Source organism: Cyprinus carpio, chromosome A8 (assembly GCF_018340385.1).
Source record: "Cyprinus carpio isolate SPL01 chromosome A8, ASM1834038v1, whole genome shotgun sequence".
Lineage (NCBI taxonomy): Eukaryota > Metazoa > Chordata > Actinopteri > Cypriniformes > Cyprinidae > Cyprinus > Cyprinus carpio.
Window position 1 is genome coordinate 16,647,285 of NC_056579.1, and position 14,261 is coordinate 16,661,545.

Sequence of the window (14,261 nt, forward strand, 5' to 3'; positions counted from 1 at the left end):
CGCTAATTGCTTAAAATAAGTAGGGAAATTCCTCTATGAACTGTTTACTAAACGAGTAACCGCAGGTGGCGCATGATTCTGCCATTCAGCAGCACTGAAATCTTAGGACAGTATTTATTTTAATGCAGAAATTGACATTCAAAATAATTGAAAGTTTTGTCCTTTGACATACAAGTTTTAATATACCCGTCTAATTTATGTAAAGGCTCAAGTAGATGGCAGCTCGATTGGTAAACTAAAATGATTTTGATTGGCCCCTTCTGAAGAGTGATGAGAAAAGTAACAAACATCACGTGATGACGTCTTTTTATGTGCTGCGTCGCCAGGACTAGAATTTACACTTGAATAATGACAATGAGAATCGTAATATCTATTTAATCGAAACACAGTAAATAGTAAAGAAATATAAAATAAAACTATTAACCTGGCAACGGCATGCCGTTTCTATGGTTACTACCGGCCTGTTTCGTGTAGCTGCGCAGAGAACTGGTGACAGGACGGTGAATCAGAAGGATGGCAACCGAACACACACACAGCTCTTCATAACTGAATACCTCTCTGAACGTAAACGACTTATTCATACGCTTATATCGATAAGTTACGAACCCCAAAGGTTAATTCATGTACTTTCTCCGACATACATTAGTTTGTCACGATCTGGTCAGGACTTGCAATGGACTTTAAGCGCGCGGACCGAAAGGGACGTGAACAATCAACAGAAGATATCATCGAAATTTCAACGACATTGTTATGAGGGACCGACTGGCTGATCTGAATGGGGCAAGTGATTAATAATAAACCGATTAGACTAATTGTTAACATGGTCAATAATATATTGATATAAATGTTTTACATAAACTAACACATATTTGGGAGTAACGTTCTCTATTGTTTACGTCTGCTTCCCGTGCTCGCATCAGTGTAACTAAGTTAGTGCTCATTCTCCATGCTTGAGGCATGTGTAACTTTGTGGCTTGTTTTAGGGCAGGCAAAGTGCCAGTGAAGATGTGAGTGTCACTGTGTCGTTGGAGAAAGATGGCTTCATGCAGGACTTTTTCAGAAAGGTGCAGTCATTCACCTGTATGACAGATGCTCCTCTTCTGTATACTATACATAGCACTGAAATGCTTTAAAGTTCTGGCTGAATAATCTTATTATGAAAACCTGATAATTATTTTCATGTTTGCTCATTACCAATAATTGTCTGATATTTTAAATCTAATTTAGTTGGCCGCCAGGCAATATCTCTAAATTTTCATTTTAAGATTTTTAATTTAATACTTGTTTCATTTGGTGAAAGCTATATTTCAGTTAAAGAAAACTATTTTATTTTAGTTTTGGTTAACAATAACAACACTGAAATCTTTTGCACTGTTTTAAATGAACACATCAGTTAAATAATTAATAAAAAATACTCTTAAATTGTACCACTGATATTAGGCATCACAACATTAAAATGTTGAGCATGGCATTTATTTTTAGACAATACGTCACAAGGGTTTCTGGTATTGTCTAAAAATATCTATATAAAAATAACTGTTCTTCCTTTTTACCATGCACCTTATTAATTGTGTGAAGTTGCACCAGAACAATTACACCGCATGACATATATAAAGGTTGTAACATGCATCCATAGTAGTAAACACTATGGTAGTTAGCACACTAAAGTAAAACTATTAAAGAATAATATGTTTCTGAACTTTGCTTTGCTTTATTTCAGGTGGAGGAGGTCAGAGGTGTCATTGATAAGATCTCCTCCCTAGTTAATGAGGTGAAGAAGAAACATAGTGTGATCCTTTCAGCCCCCAACCCTGATGAGAGTAAGTCACCGTTAACCAAAGACTGTGAAATATGAGTAACAAGGTGGTGCAGGTTTGCAGGTTGAAGTGGTTTATGAACTATCACCATTGAGCCCTTGAGCGAGGCACTTAACCCCAGGTTGCCCCAGTGATATGTCCCTGCAGTAAGTGTACTGTGAAAGACTTTTTAATGAATAGTTCACCCCAAAAATATACATTTTGTCATTATTTACTCACCCTCAAATTGTTCCAAACCTGTATGAGTTTCTCTCTTCTGTTGAACAAAAAATAAGATATTTTGAAGAATGTGGGTGACCAAACAGTTGATGGTAGCCATTGACTTTGATTAAAAAAAAAAAAATACTGTGGAAGTCAATGGCTACCATCAACTGTTTGATTACCAACAAAAATATCTTTATGTTCAGCAGAAGAAATTCATGCAGGTTGAAACATCCTGAAAGTGAGTAAATAATGACAGGATTTTCATTTCTGTGTTAATTTCTGTGTTAACATTTTTTTTTAACCAGTGTTAAGGCCAGTTTTAGCCATGTTTCACCTTCTTCAATTTATAAGTTGGTTAAAATGACACCACAGACATTTTATAGATTTTGTTATTTGTAAATTTGTACAAATTACTCACTTAATTTTAGCTTTCAACCTTTTTGTTTTATTACATAATAGACGACAATGGCTTTGCGTCATTCTCCTGTTGTCTATGACTGAGCGCACATTCAAACTTTCCGTCATTCATTTATATCCACACAAAAAAACAACAACTGATACTCAGGGTTTAGTCCGGAACAAAGGAACGGTTTTATAACTCTGCCCAGAAGCACATAGCCTTATAACAGACCATGACCATGGGATTCCTCTGTCAGAAATATCACATCACATTACTCTATACCAGTACACCCAGGAAAACTGCTTTAGGGAAAACATTTTTCACATGCATTGCACACACACACACTGTTTTACTTGGAAACATTTGTAATATCTAACTGTTCATGGCGATTGTGAATGATTGTGTCTACCCATATTGACTATATGTGTAGAAAATCATTGAAATTAATAAGAAAATGAGACCACAAAAAAGTTGCCATTGGGAGTCATGCTTGGGCATGCAAGGAATTGTAGTTTTCCCATCACGTTCTTAGTTTTCAGTGAGTGTGTTGGGTTAGTTTTGCTGTTACTTGCAGGGCATGCATAGGACGTGCAGGCAGGAATGTGAGATTGAGATAAAGACATCTGTGAGGGCGTGAGTGTTTCTGCAACAAACTGTGCTCAGTTTTCTTCTACACACAAGTGTAATATTTCTTTGTGATAAATGTTCAGTGAATCCTCAAGTTGATAGTAAAACTGGATTATCTGTTTGAGGATTGTGCTAATGGATGTGTAATATTTCTCCTTTTTAAGAGTCAGCACAGCCATCTGTCGTTACTTTTCTTCCATATACCTGCCTGCATTTTATATTTTCACATATAACAAACCACAATATCAATCTCTAGCATGACACACCTTAATGTAAAAGTGCTTTACAGGGGCACAATTGTTCTGGATCGGGTATCTCTGAAAGAAAAAGAAAAAAACTAAAATTTTGCTTTACTTTAGTGTCACGTTTATAAATTTAATGCATTCTTGCTGAATAAAATGATTAATTTCTCTTATTCTATAATATGCCTTTGCTTTCAGGGACAAAAGAAGAGTTGGAACAGCTCACATTGGAAATCAAGAAACATGCCAACTTTGTCCGGTCCAGCCTCAAATGTGAGTTGGATGTTCTGCTTTGGCCTGTTGAGGATAGTGAAGATAAGAGTACCAATGCACTTGGAAATGAATTGAGTTCTCATCTATTTTCTTCTTAGCAATGCAACAGAATCTACCTCCAGATGAACAGATGAATCAAGCCTCAGTGGATGCACGCATTCAGAAAACACAGGTATTAAATCTTTGTCTCTTCTTTTTCATCTAACCATCCAGTATGGTCATTTTTAATCCCAAATTGATCTAATGCCCTTATTGTCTCTCTCTCTTTTTTTTTAGTACACTAACTTGTCACGTAAGTTTGTGGATGTCATGACGCGATATAATGAAGCCCAAGTGTCATTCAGAGAGAAAAGCAAAAGCAGGATTCAGAGACAGCTGGAGATTAGTAAGTCACACATGAGTAACTTCATTCATCCACAAGCACATATGTACACACGATAACTTAAAACTAGCCCATTAAACTAGACCATTAACAGCTGACAAAATCTCCACCCAAACATAAAAGCTGCTGTCAGTTAATGAAGATTTGACAGATGAACTCGCAGTTCGACTGAACTCTTGTCGTGTCAGAAAGTGATAAGACTTTCAGACTTTCGCTGTCACTATGGTAACTGGTAAGGAAAACGGGCTTGACTCCCATTGCACATTCATACAGACAGTAATTGTGCAGCTTCATTCCTCTTTTTTTATATTTAGATTACCTTGCCATTGGGGTGTAACTTTACATGTATTTGTCCAGAACTCTTACAGTATGGACGTCACAGTTCGGTTCATGCAGTCAGACAACAAATACTTTCAGTCATAGGCAATCAATCCAGAAGGGGGCGTGTGGTAACGCAACACTAACCGTCACAACACGAAAGAGCAGAAGAAGAGATGATCTATGCACCAACCCAAAATAAGAACAGTGAGTCAAGATGGCACGACAGAGCTCGAAGAACCACCTGCTTGTTTTAAATCAGCACTGTGGGAAAGTTTCCGGTGGTAAATCGTAACATCAGTCAGACCATTCTGTTTTTGCATTAAATCTTGAAATTATACAATCTAATTGAAATCAAAAACAACTGCTCATGCTACATATATGTAGCACTACTGTCTATTCATAATAAATGAAAAAAAATCAATTTCCTGTTGTACCGAACCATGATTTCTTTGTACAGTTACACCCCTACTTGCCCATCATTCAACGCTTACTTAAAGTTAATTGTCAAAAACACTTATTTATAATTTAAAAGTTTATAAATTATTAACACTGTTAAATGTAATCTCATAATAAATATAAATTTTTCATTGTGGAATTATGTTCAATAAGGACAAAAAATAGTGCCTAATCATTTTTGTCTACTTCCCCCTCTTTTCACCTGACATGCTGAAAATATATTTTGAGTAACTTGTGGTCTGACGTGTAGTGTAGACCTCTGAACAGACTGTGTGTCTGTGAATTAGTCCCAGTGTGGGTGGATTAATGAGGTACTTTCTGTGCTTTACAACACATGAAACGGAGCGGGTTGTCACCAGAGACTCTAAAGGCAAGTGTTACCTGGGCAGCAGGGCTCCAGAGATCCTGCTATACCTCTGAACAGTAGGCCAGGAGCAGAATGTCATATGATAGGATGATGAGTCATCAGTCATGTGACTGACATGATTTGCATAAACACCCAGTTACCCCTCAACTTTTTAATTTCCATGAAAGGTTATATTTTTTGTTAGGACTTCGATGATGTGTATGTGGATACGAGTATGAATTTGTTCTCTGGTCACATTATATAAGTTTGTGTGTATTTTTCTAGTGGCCTTTATATTGATGGTTTCAGCCATTGTATTGTTCCCTCTCATTTTTCCAGCTGAATCAATATAGTCCCCAAGGAGTACTTAACATGACCACACACACATACATACAATCACACGGTACACACGTAGACTGTTCCATGACACAAAGCCAAACAATTATACAAATGGACTAGCAACCCACTTTTAGCAATTGCTGGTCATCATTTCATGTTTATCCATGACAAATTCACACACAGACAGCCATTTATCAAACAAATAATAGCCTAAACAGGATCGGCGAGTTTGTGAGAAGTGTTGTTTTTATTGATCTGTTACGCTCTGAATCTTGTAGCTGGACAAATTACAACTAATGAGGAATTGGAAGAGATGCTGGAGACTGGAAACCCTTCCATTTTCACCTCCGATGTGAGTTTGCTCCTGAAAATGACTCTTTCCAGTCTTACTGTAGGTTGAAGAAGGGAATATTAAAATACTGCAGTTCTCATTTGGCTTATCATTTTACTATTTATGTGGCATGATATGAGAACAACACATTTTTTTTTTTTTTTTTTTTACAATTAGCACCCTCTGCTGGCTGTTACGTCGAAGTCTCTGTTTAAAGCAGGGGTCTCCAAACTCGGTCTTGGATGGCCTTGTCCTGCAGAGTTTAGCTCCAACCCTAATCAAGCACACCTGAACCAGCTAATCAGGATCTTACTGGGCATACTAGAAACTTCCAGGCAAGTTTGTTGAGGCAAGTTGGAGCTAAACTCTGCAGGACACTGGCCATCCAGGACCGAGTTTGGTGACCCCTGGTTTAAAAGGAGGGTTCAGCCAAAAATAATAATTCTGTTATCATTTACCCTCTCATATTTCTAACATGGAGTACACAGTGAAAATTTTGAACAATGAATTGGCCTTTTTTCTATGCAATTTCACTTCAAAGTTTGGGGTCGGTAAGATTTTTTGAGTGATTTTGAAAGAAGTTTCTTCTGCTCATCAAGGCTGCATATATTTGATCATCCTTGCTGAATAAAATAATTTATTGACCCCAAACTTTTGAATGGTAGGGTACAATAAAAGGGGACTTTAAAACTACACGTGACACGATGAAAGGTATCTTTTCCAAGTTTTTGTCCTAACCAGCCATGACGGTGTCATGTGAAGTTTCTATTTCTGCAACGTCTGGAACAACAGCATACAAACTATGCCAATGATAACCTCAGGTACTGAGTATGTGCTTTATTCATTGTTAAAAGTGTTTCATGTAAGTTTGAATATCACATTGCATGACATAAAGGGATACTCCACCCCAAAATGAAAATTTTTTTATGAATCACTTACCCCCATGTCGTTCCAAACCCGTAAAAGCTTTGTTCGTCTTTGGAACACAATTTAAGATATTTTGGATGAAAACCAGGAGGCCTGTGACTGTCCCATAGACTGCCAAGTAAATAACAGTGTCAAGGTCCATAAAAAGGTATGAAAGTCATCATCAGAATACTCCATCTGCCATCAGACGTGCAATCTGGGTTATATGAAGTATAACAGTCTCCTCTGTGTCTCTCCATATCACCGCATGCTCTTCTGTATCATCCTTGTGGCGCGGATGACACAGAAGAGCACACACAGCATACGTTGATATGGAGAGACACAGAGGAGACTGTTGACAAAGGAATTGTTGAATAGAGTCGTTATTTTTGTTTTCTTCACTTAAAAAAATAGTTCTTGGTGCTTCATATAACCCAGATTGCACATCTGATGGCAGATGGAGTATTCTGACGACGACTTTCATACCTTTTATGGACCTTGACACTGTTATTTACATGGCAGTCTATGGGACAGTCTCAAGCCTCCAGGTTTTCATCCAAAATATCTTAAATTGTGTTCCGAAGATGAACGAAGCTTTTATGGGTTCGGAATGACAGGGTGGTAAGTGATTAATGACAAAATTTTCATTTTGGGGTGGAGTATCCCTTTAAAGCCATACTGAAAGCATCAACAGACAGTTTACCTCAGATCTTGAAAATAAAGTAAAGCAAACATTTACGTAAAAACTGAGAACACCAACAAGTGTTTTCCATGACAGAGTCGGTCTCTCAGTATGTAGATTTAATGATGTTAAAAAGGTTTAATATGTATGAATTAGATTATAACCATAACAATGGCTGTGATATTTTAGGTGATTCTGTCACGTCGCATCTGGTGTGGACACTGTGTGAAGTGTTTTTTGTTTTGTTTTATTTTCTTGGAAGAAAGAAAGTGCTTCAGGTTTTTAAAAACATGGGAATGAGTATGACAAAATTGTCTCATTTCGGGTGATCTGTTCCTTTGTTTTATGCTGTGTTGTCACTGTTTTTACGTTTCTAGAGGCTGCTAAAAGATCTCGTCTGTTTTCAGATCATCTCTGACTCTCAGATAACTCGTCAGGCTCTTAATGAGATCGAATCTAGACATAAAGACATCTTGCAGCTAGAGTCCAGCATTAAAGAGCTTCATGACATGTTTGTGGACATGGCTATGCTTGTTGAGACCCAGGTATAGTATACAGTAATCTTTATTGATGATTTTTCACTTACTAGTTAACCTATACAGCATTCATTGATTAACTCACTCATTTATGTTGTACAGGGTGAGATGATTGACAACATTGAAAAGAATGTAACCAATGCAGTAGACTATGTTGGCCAAGCTAAAGTGGAGACTAAGAAAGCTGTGAGGTACCAGACACAGGCCCGCAGGGTAAGAAGAAGCAGATGTTTTAAAGATATTTTAGAATATACATATGTTTTAGAAGCCACAATATAATATATACCAGCTTTGAATCTAATCGGAGTGTGTAGTGATGTGATTAGGCTGTTGGTTTTGTTCATGAAGTCTTTAGTGATTTTTTTTTTAAATTAATCTGGAATAAAGGCCACAAAAAGTGTCTCAATATTGTGCTCTGTTTAATATTTCAGATTATGTCTGAACTGTCACTAACTTATGCTAACCCATCATTAACCACAGAGTGTTCTCAAAATGTTCACACTTTCTCCACATCAAATGTTTCAATTGATGCTTCAATTTTTGATTAACACATTTAGCTTTATCCTTCCACAATATGTTATACAGACTAAAGAATATTCTATGGAATTTTAAACTGTCACTAACTTATTGAAAAATGCAAACATTATAACACCTTTTTGTCTTATACAGAAGTACATCATTCTTGCTCTCATTGTTTTGGTGGTGCTTGCTGTGATCACACTAATTGTTGGCTTATCTGTGGGCCTGTCTGTTAAAACAACTACTAACTCCGCCTCCTCCAGCTCTAATGCAGCCAATCCTACCTAAGCATTGTTTCCAAGGTAACACACAGTACCCAATCATTAACTATCTTATCTACTATCACTTTGCCTCTATTTAAATCCAGTTTGAATGTGGTGACAGTTTTTTAGGAGAAAAATGTAATGGCGCAAAGATTCAAATATGTTTTAATCAATGTTTTAATTTGCTTCTAACCAGTTATAAAAAAAGTGATGAAATGCCTATGATAACAAAAACTGGTACATTTATGTTTAGTAATTAATTTCATACATAGTGAATAATTCTCCATTGTTGTTGTTTTCTTTCTGTCTGTCATAGAAATTCACTTGTATTGCCATTTGTGGAGCTGTGTGCAGCATCATTCTTCTTATCATCATCTTGATTGGAGTTTACAGTGATTAGTCACCTAGAGCAAAACTTTATTGCCTTTAACATTACTGTGCCTTTGAAAAAAAGAGACAAAATTTGAGTTATAATGTTATAATGTCCTGCTGCATACAATAACTCAAAAACTACTCTTGAATTTATTACCAGTGAATTGTGTAGAAGATGGCACTGATTTATGATCAAAGACTTTCCTTTTTGACTTGCATGCTTTGCCATTTCACTACGACAACCAGAGGTAATTTTCTACCTTTTTATTTATTCAATGTTGGTGAATTGAGTAATGTTTTGTAATAATACAATATGTTACATTGGGTACTTCGTTCCTTTGGAGGTCTTGACTGACAATGTGGAGTTAAATACAATCCAGCACTGTGCACTTAAGACATATTTTAATAACAAAAGAAATTATGAAGTTTGTATTCAAGAGTCACAAGTTCATTTCAGCTTTTACACAATGGTTTGACAGTGTTCGATATGAGCAGTAGCGCCACACAATATGATGTCAGATCTGTGAACAATGTTACAAAGCATGTTTTAATCACTGTATGGTGTTCTTTTTTGTCTCTTACATATGACTGTGTCTGGCAGGAATGTAACCATATAGTCAAATGCTCACAAAGTGTATTGTAAAATAAAATGTGAGTTGTTCACTGCTCAATATCGTCTCTTTCTGTTATTGGTGAATGTTTATCACCAAAAATAGCGAGCACAAGTTTGGAATCGTAAGAATTTTCTTTCTCTTTTTTTGAGAGAAAGAGAAATTAAAAGTGGCAGTAAAACTGTCTGATAATATATAACAACTTCATTCCATCTGGATTAATTTATTGACATGGTCCAAATAGTCACACTGAAAAAAAATCCACTCTGTTGATGATGACATCATCACTGTTACCATGAGAACCTCAGTATGTGTGACAAAGCTGAAGCAGGTGCACACATTGATGCTCATGGGATTTTACCCTGGACACACAGCAGCTGTGAAAATCTCCCTCAAACACACTCACACACATTAGACAGTCTGGATAGTGTCGGTGAAAACCATATGCACTTACGCTGTATGATGAAAGCTGAATAAATGCCTCTCGTGACGACACTTTCAGGACATTCTATCTCTGCTGCTGAGCTGTGACTGAGTGGGCAGAAGCACAGACATTATGTAACGGAGATGTTCCTGCCTCAGAGACAGTAAGAGAGCATCCACATACACATGAGAGAGAGAGAGAGGGAGAGCCAGTGAAAAATAAATAAATTAAAATCTCACCTGACCTGGTTAGGGTGAGTGAATAAAGGGATGAAGCTGAAAGGGGAGACAGTGAGTGTTTGTAACAGTCAGTGCTTGCCTCTCATTCTGTGTGTGAATCATTGTTTGGCAGAGCAGCAGTGTACTGGAAACCACAGAGAAGGACAACTAGGAAAACGTAAGTGCATGCATAGGTATGAATAAGGATTTGCATTTTGAAACGTTTAGAGAGGCTGGTTTTCAACTGAATCTAAAAGCTTTTAAGTTTACTTTTAAGTTTCTTTTGTATTACGAAGCACCCTCACGTCATGTAGGAAATATAGCATATGGACACAAATTAAGAATTCGTCCCCTCGTTTTAGTAAAACATGGCCACATTGTACTAAAACGAGGGAATGAATAAATAAGTCGTAGGGATGAATTGTTAATTCGTGGCCACGATCAATATATTTTTGTCTGCAGGTAATGTGCGGTGCTCCGTACGAAGCCAGAGTTTTTTTGCAACTATTAAAATTGCTTCTCTGTAATACACATCTTTAAACAGGACAGATGAAAGATTCATATGTTGTGTAGTTGATTTGTTAGTCTGTGTATCAGTCAGATAATTGTTAATGAATTTTGTTTTTAAATTAAATGTTTTGGGATGTACACTATACCGTTTAAAAGTTTCAACAAGTTTTCGTTTACATAAGATATGTGTGTGTACTGTGTATATATATATATATATATATATATATATATATATACACACACATGCATGCATGAATATATTTAAGAAACATGTTTTGCTTATATATAAAATATTACTATTTATATATGAATATAAATCTATATATACATGTAAGTATTTTAAATATATTTACAAGTATGTTTGTATTTATATATAAATAATAAATATACACAGATATATTTTGTAAATAAAAAACAAAAACTTTTATTTTATAAATCATTAAACATCACACAACAATATTTTAAATTGTAGTAATATTTCACAATATTACTGTTTTTCCTGGAAGGCGTCTTTCAATAAATTCTTCCAAAACCATTAAAAAAAAAAAAAAAAAAAAAAAAAAAAATTATACTGACCCCAAACAGTTGTCCAGTGGGGTATGTATTACTTAAAAGGTCAATAACAAGGTTGATAGTTTTATAGTTCTTTTAGATATTAGTCTTGTGCTCCAGTTCATGACATTACAAGGTGTTTGTGTGAAAGATTTAATGTTGCTATTTCTACAAATACTGGTTGTATAAACATTTGTTTACTGTATTGTTATAGTTAACTATTTTAACTATTTTTTGTCTACTGAAAGATAAATAAATCAAAGTAAATAAAATTAATACAGTTTTAAAATTCTTACATTTCAAAAATGGATTAAAATATAGTTTTTATGCCAGGAAAATTTGGGAGAATGGCACTGGGGATGAGAAAGATGAAAAAAAAATAATAATTGTACTGTTGATGTGTAATTCATTATGTTATTCAATCATTGTTTACACACAAAGGTGGCTTCTTAGACTAGTTAAAGTAATTGAGAATGAATCTCTTTGTGGTGCAATTTTGTGTCTTTGTGCAGTTTTCATCACACATGCAGAAATGTGCTCACACCTGCACTGTTAATTGTTTATTTGGTTATGAGCAAAGACATAAAAAGGTTCAAAAGTAACTCCATATTTCGTGGAATCACCCTTGTGAAGCTCCAGCAGGTTTGTCTGTATAGGCTCGGAGGGGATGGATTTTTCTGCAGCATCCTCAGTTTCCAATGGCCTGCTATTGAGTGACTCTATTCATAGCCCTTGCCCCGTCCCAGGCAGGCCATGTGGCCTCTCAGCAGTACTACACCGCACATCTGTTCATCTGCTTTCTTTCTCCATTATCATTTAGTCAGACTCATTTAAGATGCAGTGCTATCAGAGGGGTTTATGTTCACCCCTGAGAAGGCAGCTCCCGTCCTGTCCCTCCTCAAGCCGCTTTCTTCACGGCCATTTTCTGTACAGTAATGATATAATCCAGCGCCCGTTCTTACGTAACTCCAGTGAAGTACAGATATTAATAATCCCACGCGGCCTGTGGCACGCTGGCTCTGTGACATCACCGTCAGCCACAGCAGAGTATGACTAGAGCACTGTGGGTAAACACGCTTAAGAGCAGGACATGGAGCGGTTTGCTGGAGTTCACAGAGAGCAGGGCTGCCAATGTGTAGATTATTCATAGATTATGGGCCATGGTATGTACCACTTCTGCACACTGATGTGTGGATTAAGACATTTGTAGATTACAGTCCGTGGATTGAATTTTGTAGAGTATGTTGTGTACAGTAAATCCTAATAGATGCTTTTAAGTGTATTTGTATTGTCTTTGGGTATTGCATTTATGTTTGTTTAGATTATTAGGGATTATTGGATTTCTAACTGTAAAATATCATACATACATGTGTTTATAAGAATTATTTATTTAGTGCATGCAGGGTCATATTAATGTTCATGCTTGTGATATGGCTCAGTGTGTGTGTGTGTGTGTGTGTGTGTGTGTGTGTGACTACACCAGGGGTCTGTGCATGATGTCAGACGTCTGGAGGTGATTTGTACGCATGATGTAATGTGTTTGTATATGTATGTGTGCGCATTTTGTGCGAGGTATGCTTGCGTTTATGTATGTGTGGGTTGGAGGAGACTGCGGAGTGTGTAACATTTTGTTTTAACATCTACAAAGTATGTTTTTCGGCTGTGTCTCGACATTTGAAAAAATATTTTAATATTTACGCTTTTGTTCAAATGTTTGGGGTCAGAAATATTTAATGCTTTGTAAAAAGGTGTCTTATGCCCACCAAGGCTGCATTTATTTGATCAAAAATACAGTAAAAACAGTAGTACTGTGAAAAAAGGAATGTCCTTCTTTATTTTTGCTAATGGGTTCTTGTTAATTTATCCTTGTGACGTCATAGCTTAATTTTTAAGAAAGTTTAAAAGAACAGCATGAACAGTTCACCCATTGCATCCTTTTAAACACATTTTAAATTAGTTCATGATTTTACTGTTGTACTTTACTTTTTCAAAATACTTGAAATTTAAAAAAATTCCCATCTCTCGCTTAATTTTATTGTTTTATTTTTAAATATTTAGAAAACATTAGAATTCAAAACTGTTAATAAAATTTAAAACTGATTTAAAAAAAACTCTTTAAAGAAATAGCTTTCCTTTGAAGCATCAGCAGTTAATGAAACTCTTCATGCCTCCACACCACTGCTGTCAGTATAGAATCAAAGACTGCTGGGATAAATAAGAGTCAGACACAAAGAAATAAGCACACATTAAAATGTAGATGGGTGCCATCATATTAAATAAACAGGAGAATCTTATGATTCAGACACCAATTCTATTATTTAGCATTTGTTTTTTTTTTTTTGGTTGTAAATCCTTAACATTTAAAACAGACAAAGGATTAAAACTTCTACTGTCACATAAGGAGAATTGTATTGATCATAAATAATAGTATTTTTAACCCTCTTGCTCATGTCTAATTGGTTAAACTAATGGTGCTACAGCTATCACCAGTCTATGCATGTTTAAGTGATGTGGCTCTGTTTTGTAGGAGATGATGGGGGTTGAAAAGCAGTGTGAGGTGGAGGTACTAAAACAGTCCCAAAGAGAGTTACAGTGGGTCCAAAAACAGCTGTCAATCATCTCTAACAGAACCAATGGCCCAGGCAGGACCAAGGATAAGGTAAGCCTTTGTGTTAATAAAAAATACACTATAAAAACAGCATAGATATTTTATATAGGCCCTATGGTTGTTGTTTTTTCTTTTATTAGGTTGATTTAGATTTTAGATTTGAAATACGAGTTTAATCTGTTATCAATGTTGTAGTTTTGGTTCAACCGCAGAGTTGTGGTCCAGGCATTATTGGATTAGTCTGTGTCTGGTTTTTTGAGGACTTGGCTTACTCCTCCATCCGGAGTAAATGCTCACTTCCCCTTTACCCCACACCCTCCAT

The 14,261-nt window shown here is 36.0% G+C and overlaps 2 protein-coding genes across 23 annotated transcripts in view; both read left to right on the forward strand.

Moving 5' to 3' along the window:
• The first annotated feature begins 325 nt into the window (after window positions 1–325).
• On the forward strand, window positions 326–9,687 carry LOC109089197 (syntaxin-2-like). 3 transcript variants are annotated; one of them, XM_042762533.1, is made up of 12 exons: window positions 326–564; window positions 647–780; window positions 984–1,064; window positions 1,721–1,820; window positions 3,489–3,563; window positions 3,662–3,735; window positions 3,840–3,948; window positions 5,686–5,759; window positions 7,734–7,871; window positions 7,965–8,075; window positions 8,532–8,683; window positions 8,961–9,687. In XM_042762533.1, exons 2-11 carry the CDS (start codon window positions 751–753, stop codon window positions 8,667–8,669), a joined length of 930 nt encoding a protein of 309 aa, XP_042618467.1. In that variant the 5' UTR covers window positions 326–564; window positions 647–750; the 3' UTR covers window positions 8,670–8,683; window positions 8,961–9,687. The 3 variants fall into 3 exon arrangements, with proteins under 3 accessions (XP_042618467.1, XP_018958883.1, XP_042618468.1); XM_019103338.2 differs by having other exon boundaries at window positions 326–780; XM_042762534.1 differs by lacking the exon at window positions 8,532–8,683 and having other exon boundaries at window positions 326–780.
• Window positions 9,688–9,853: 166 nt separating this feature from the next.
• LOC109070212 (RIMS-binding protein 2-like) overlaps window positions 9,854–14,261 on the forward strand; it is a 112,960-nt gene continuing 108,552 nt past the window's right edge. For 13 of the 20 annotated variants that reach the window (XR_006160665.1, XR_006160667.1, XR_006160666.1 and 10 more), the window contains exons 1-2: window positions 9,855–10,447; window positions 13,859–13,990. Coding sequence is in view for 17 of the 20 variants with exons in the window: in XM_042762514.1 (XP_042618448.1) it covers window positions 13,862–13,990 (129 nt within the window). In the remaining 3 variants the exon portion in view is untranslated. Of the gene's footprint in view, window positions 10,448–13,858; window positions 13,991–14,261 lie in introns of all 20 variants that reach the window. The other 7 variants (XM_042762520.1, XM_042762529.1, XM_042762516.1 and 4 more) reach the window with 5 other exon arrangements.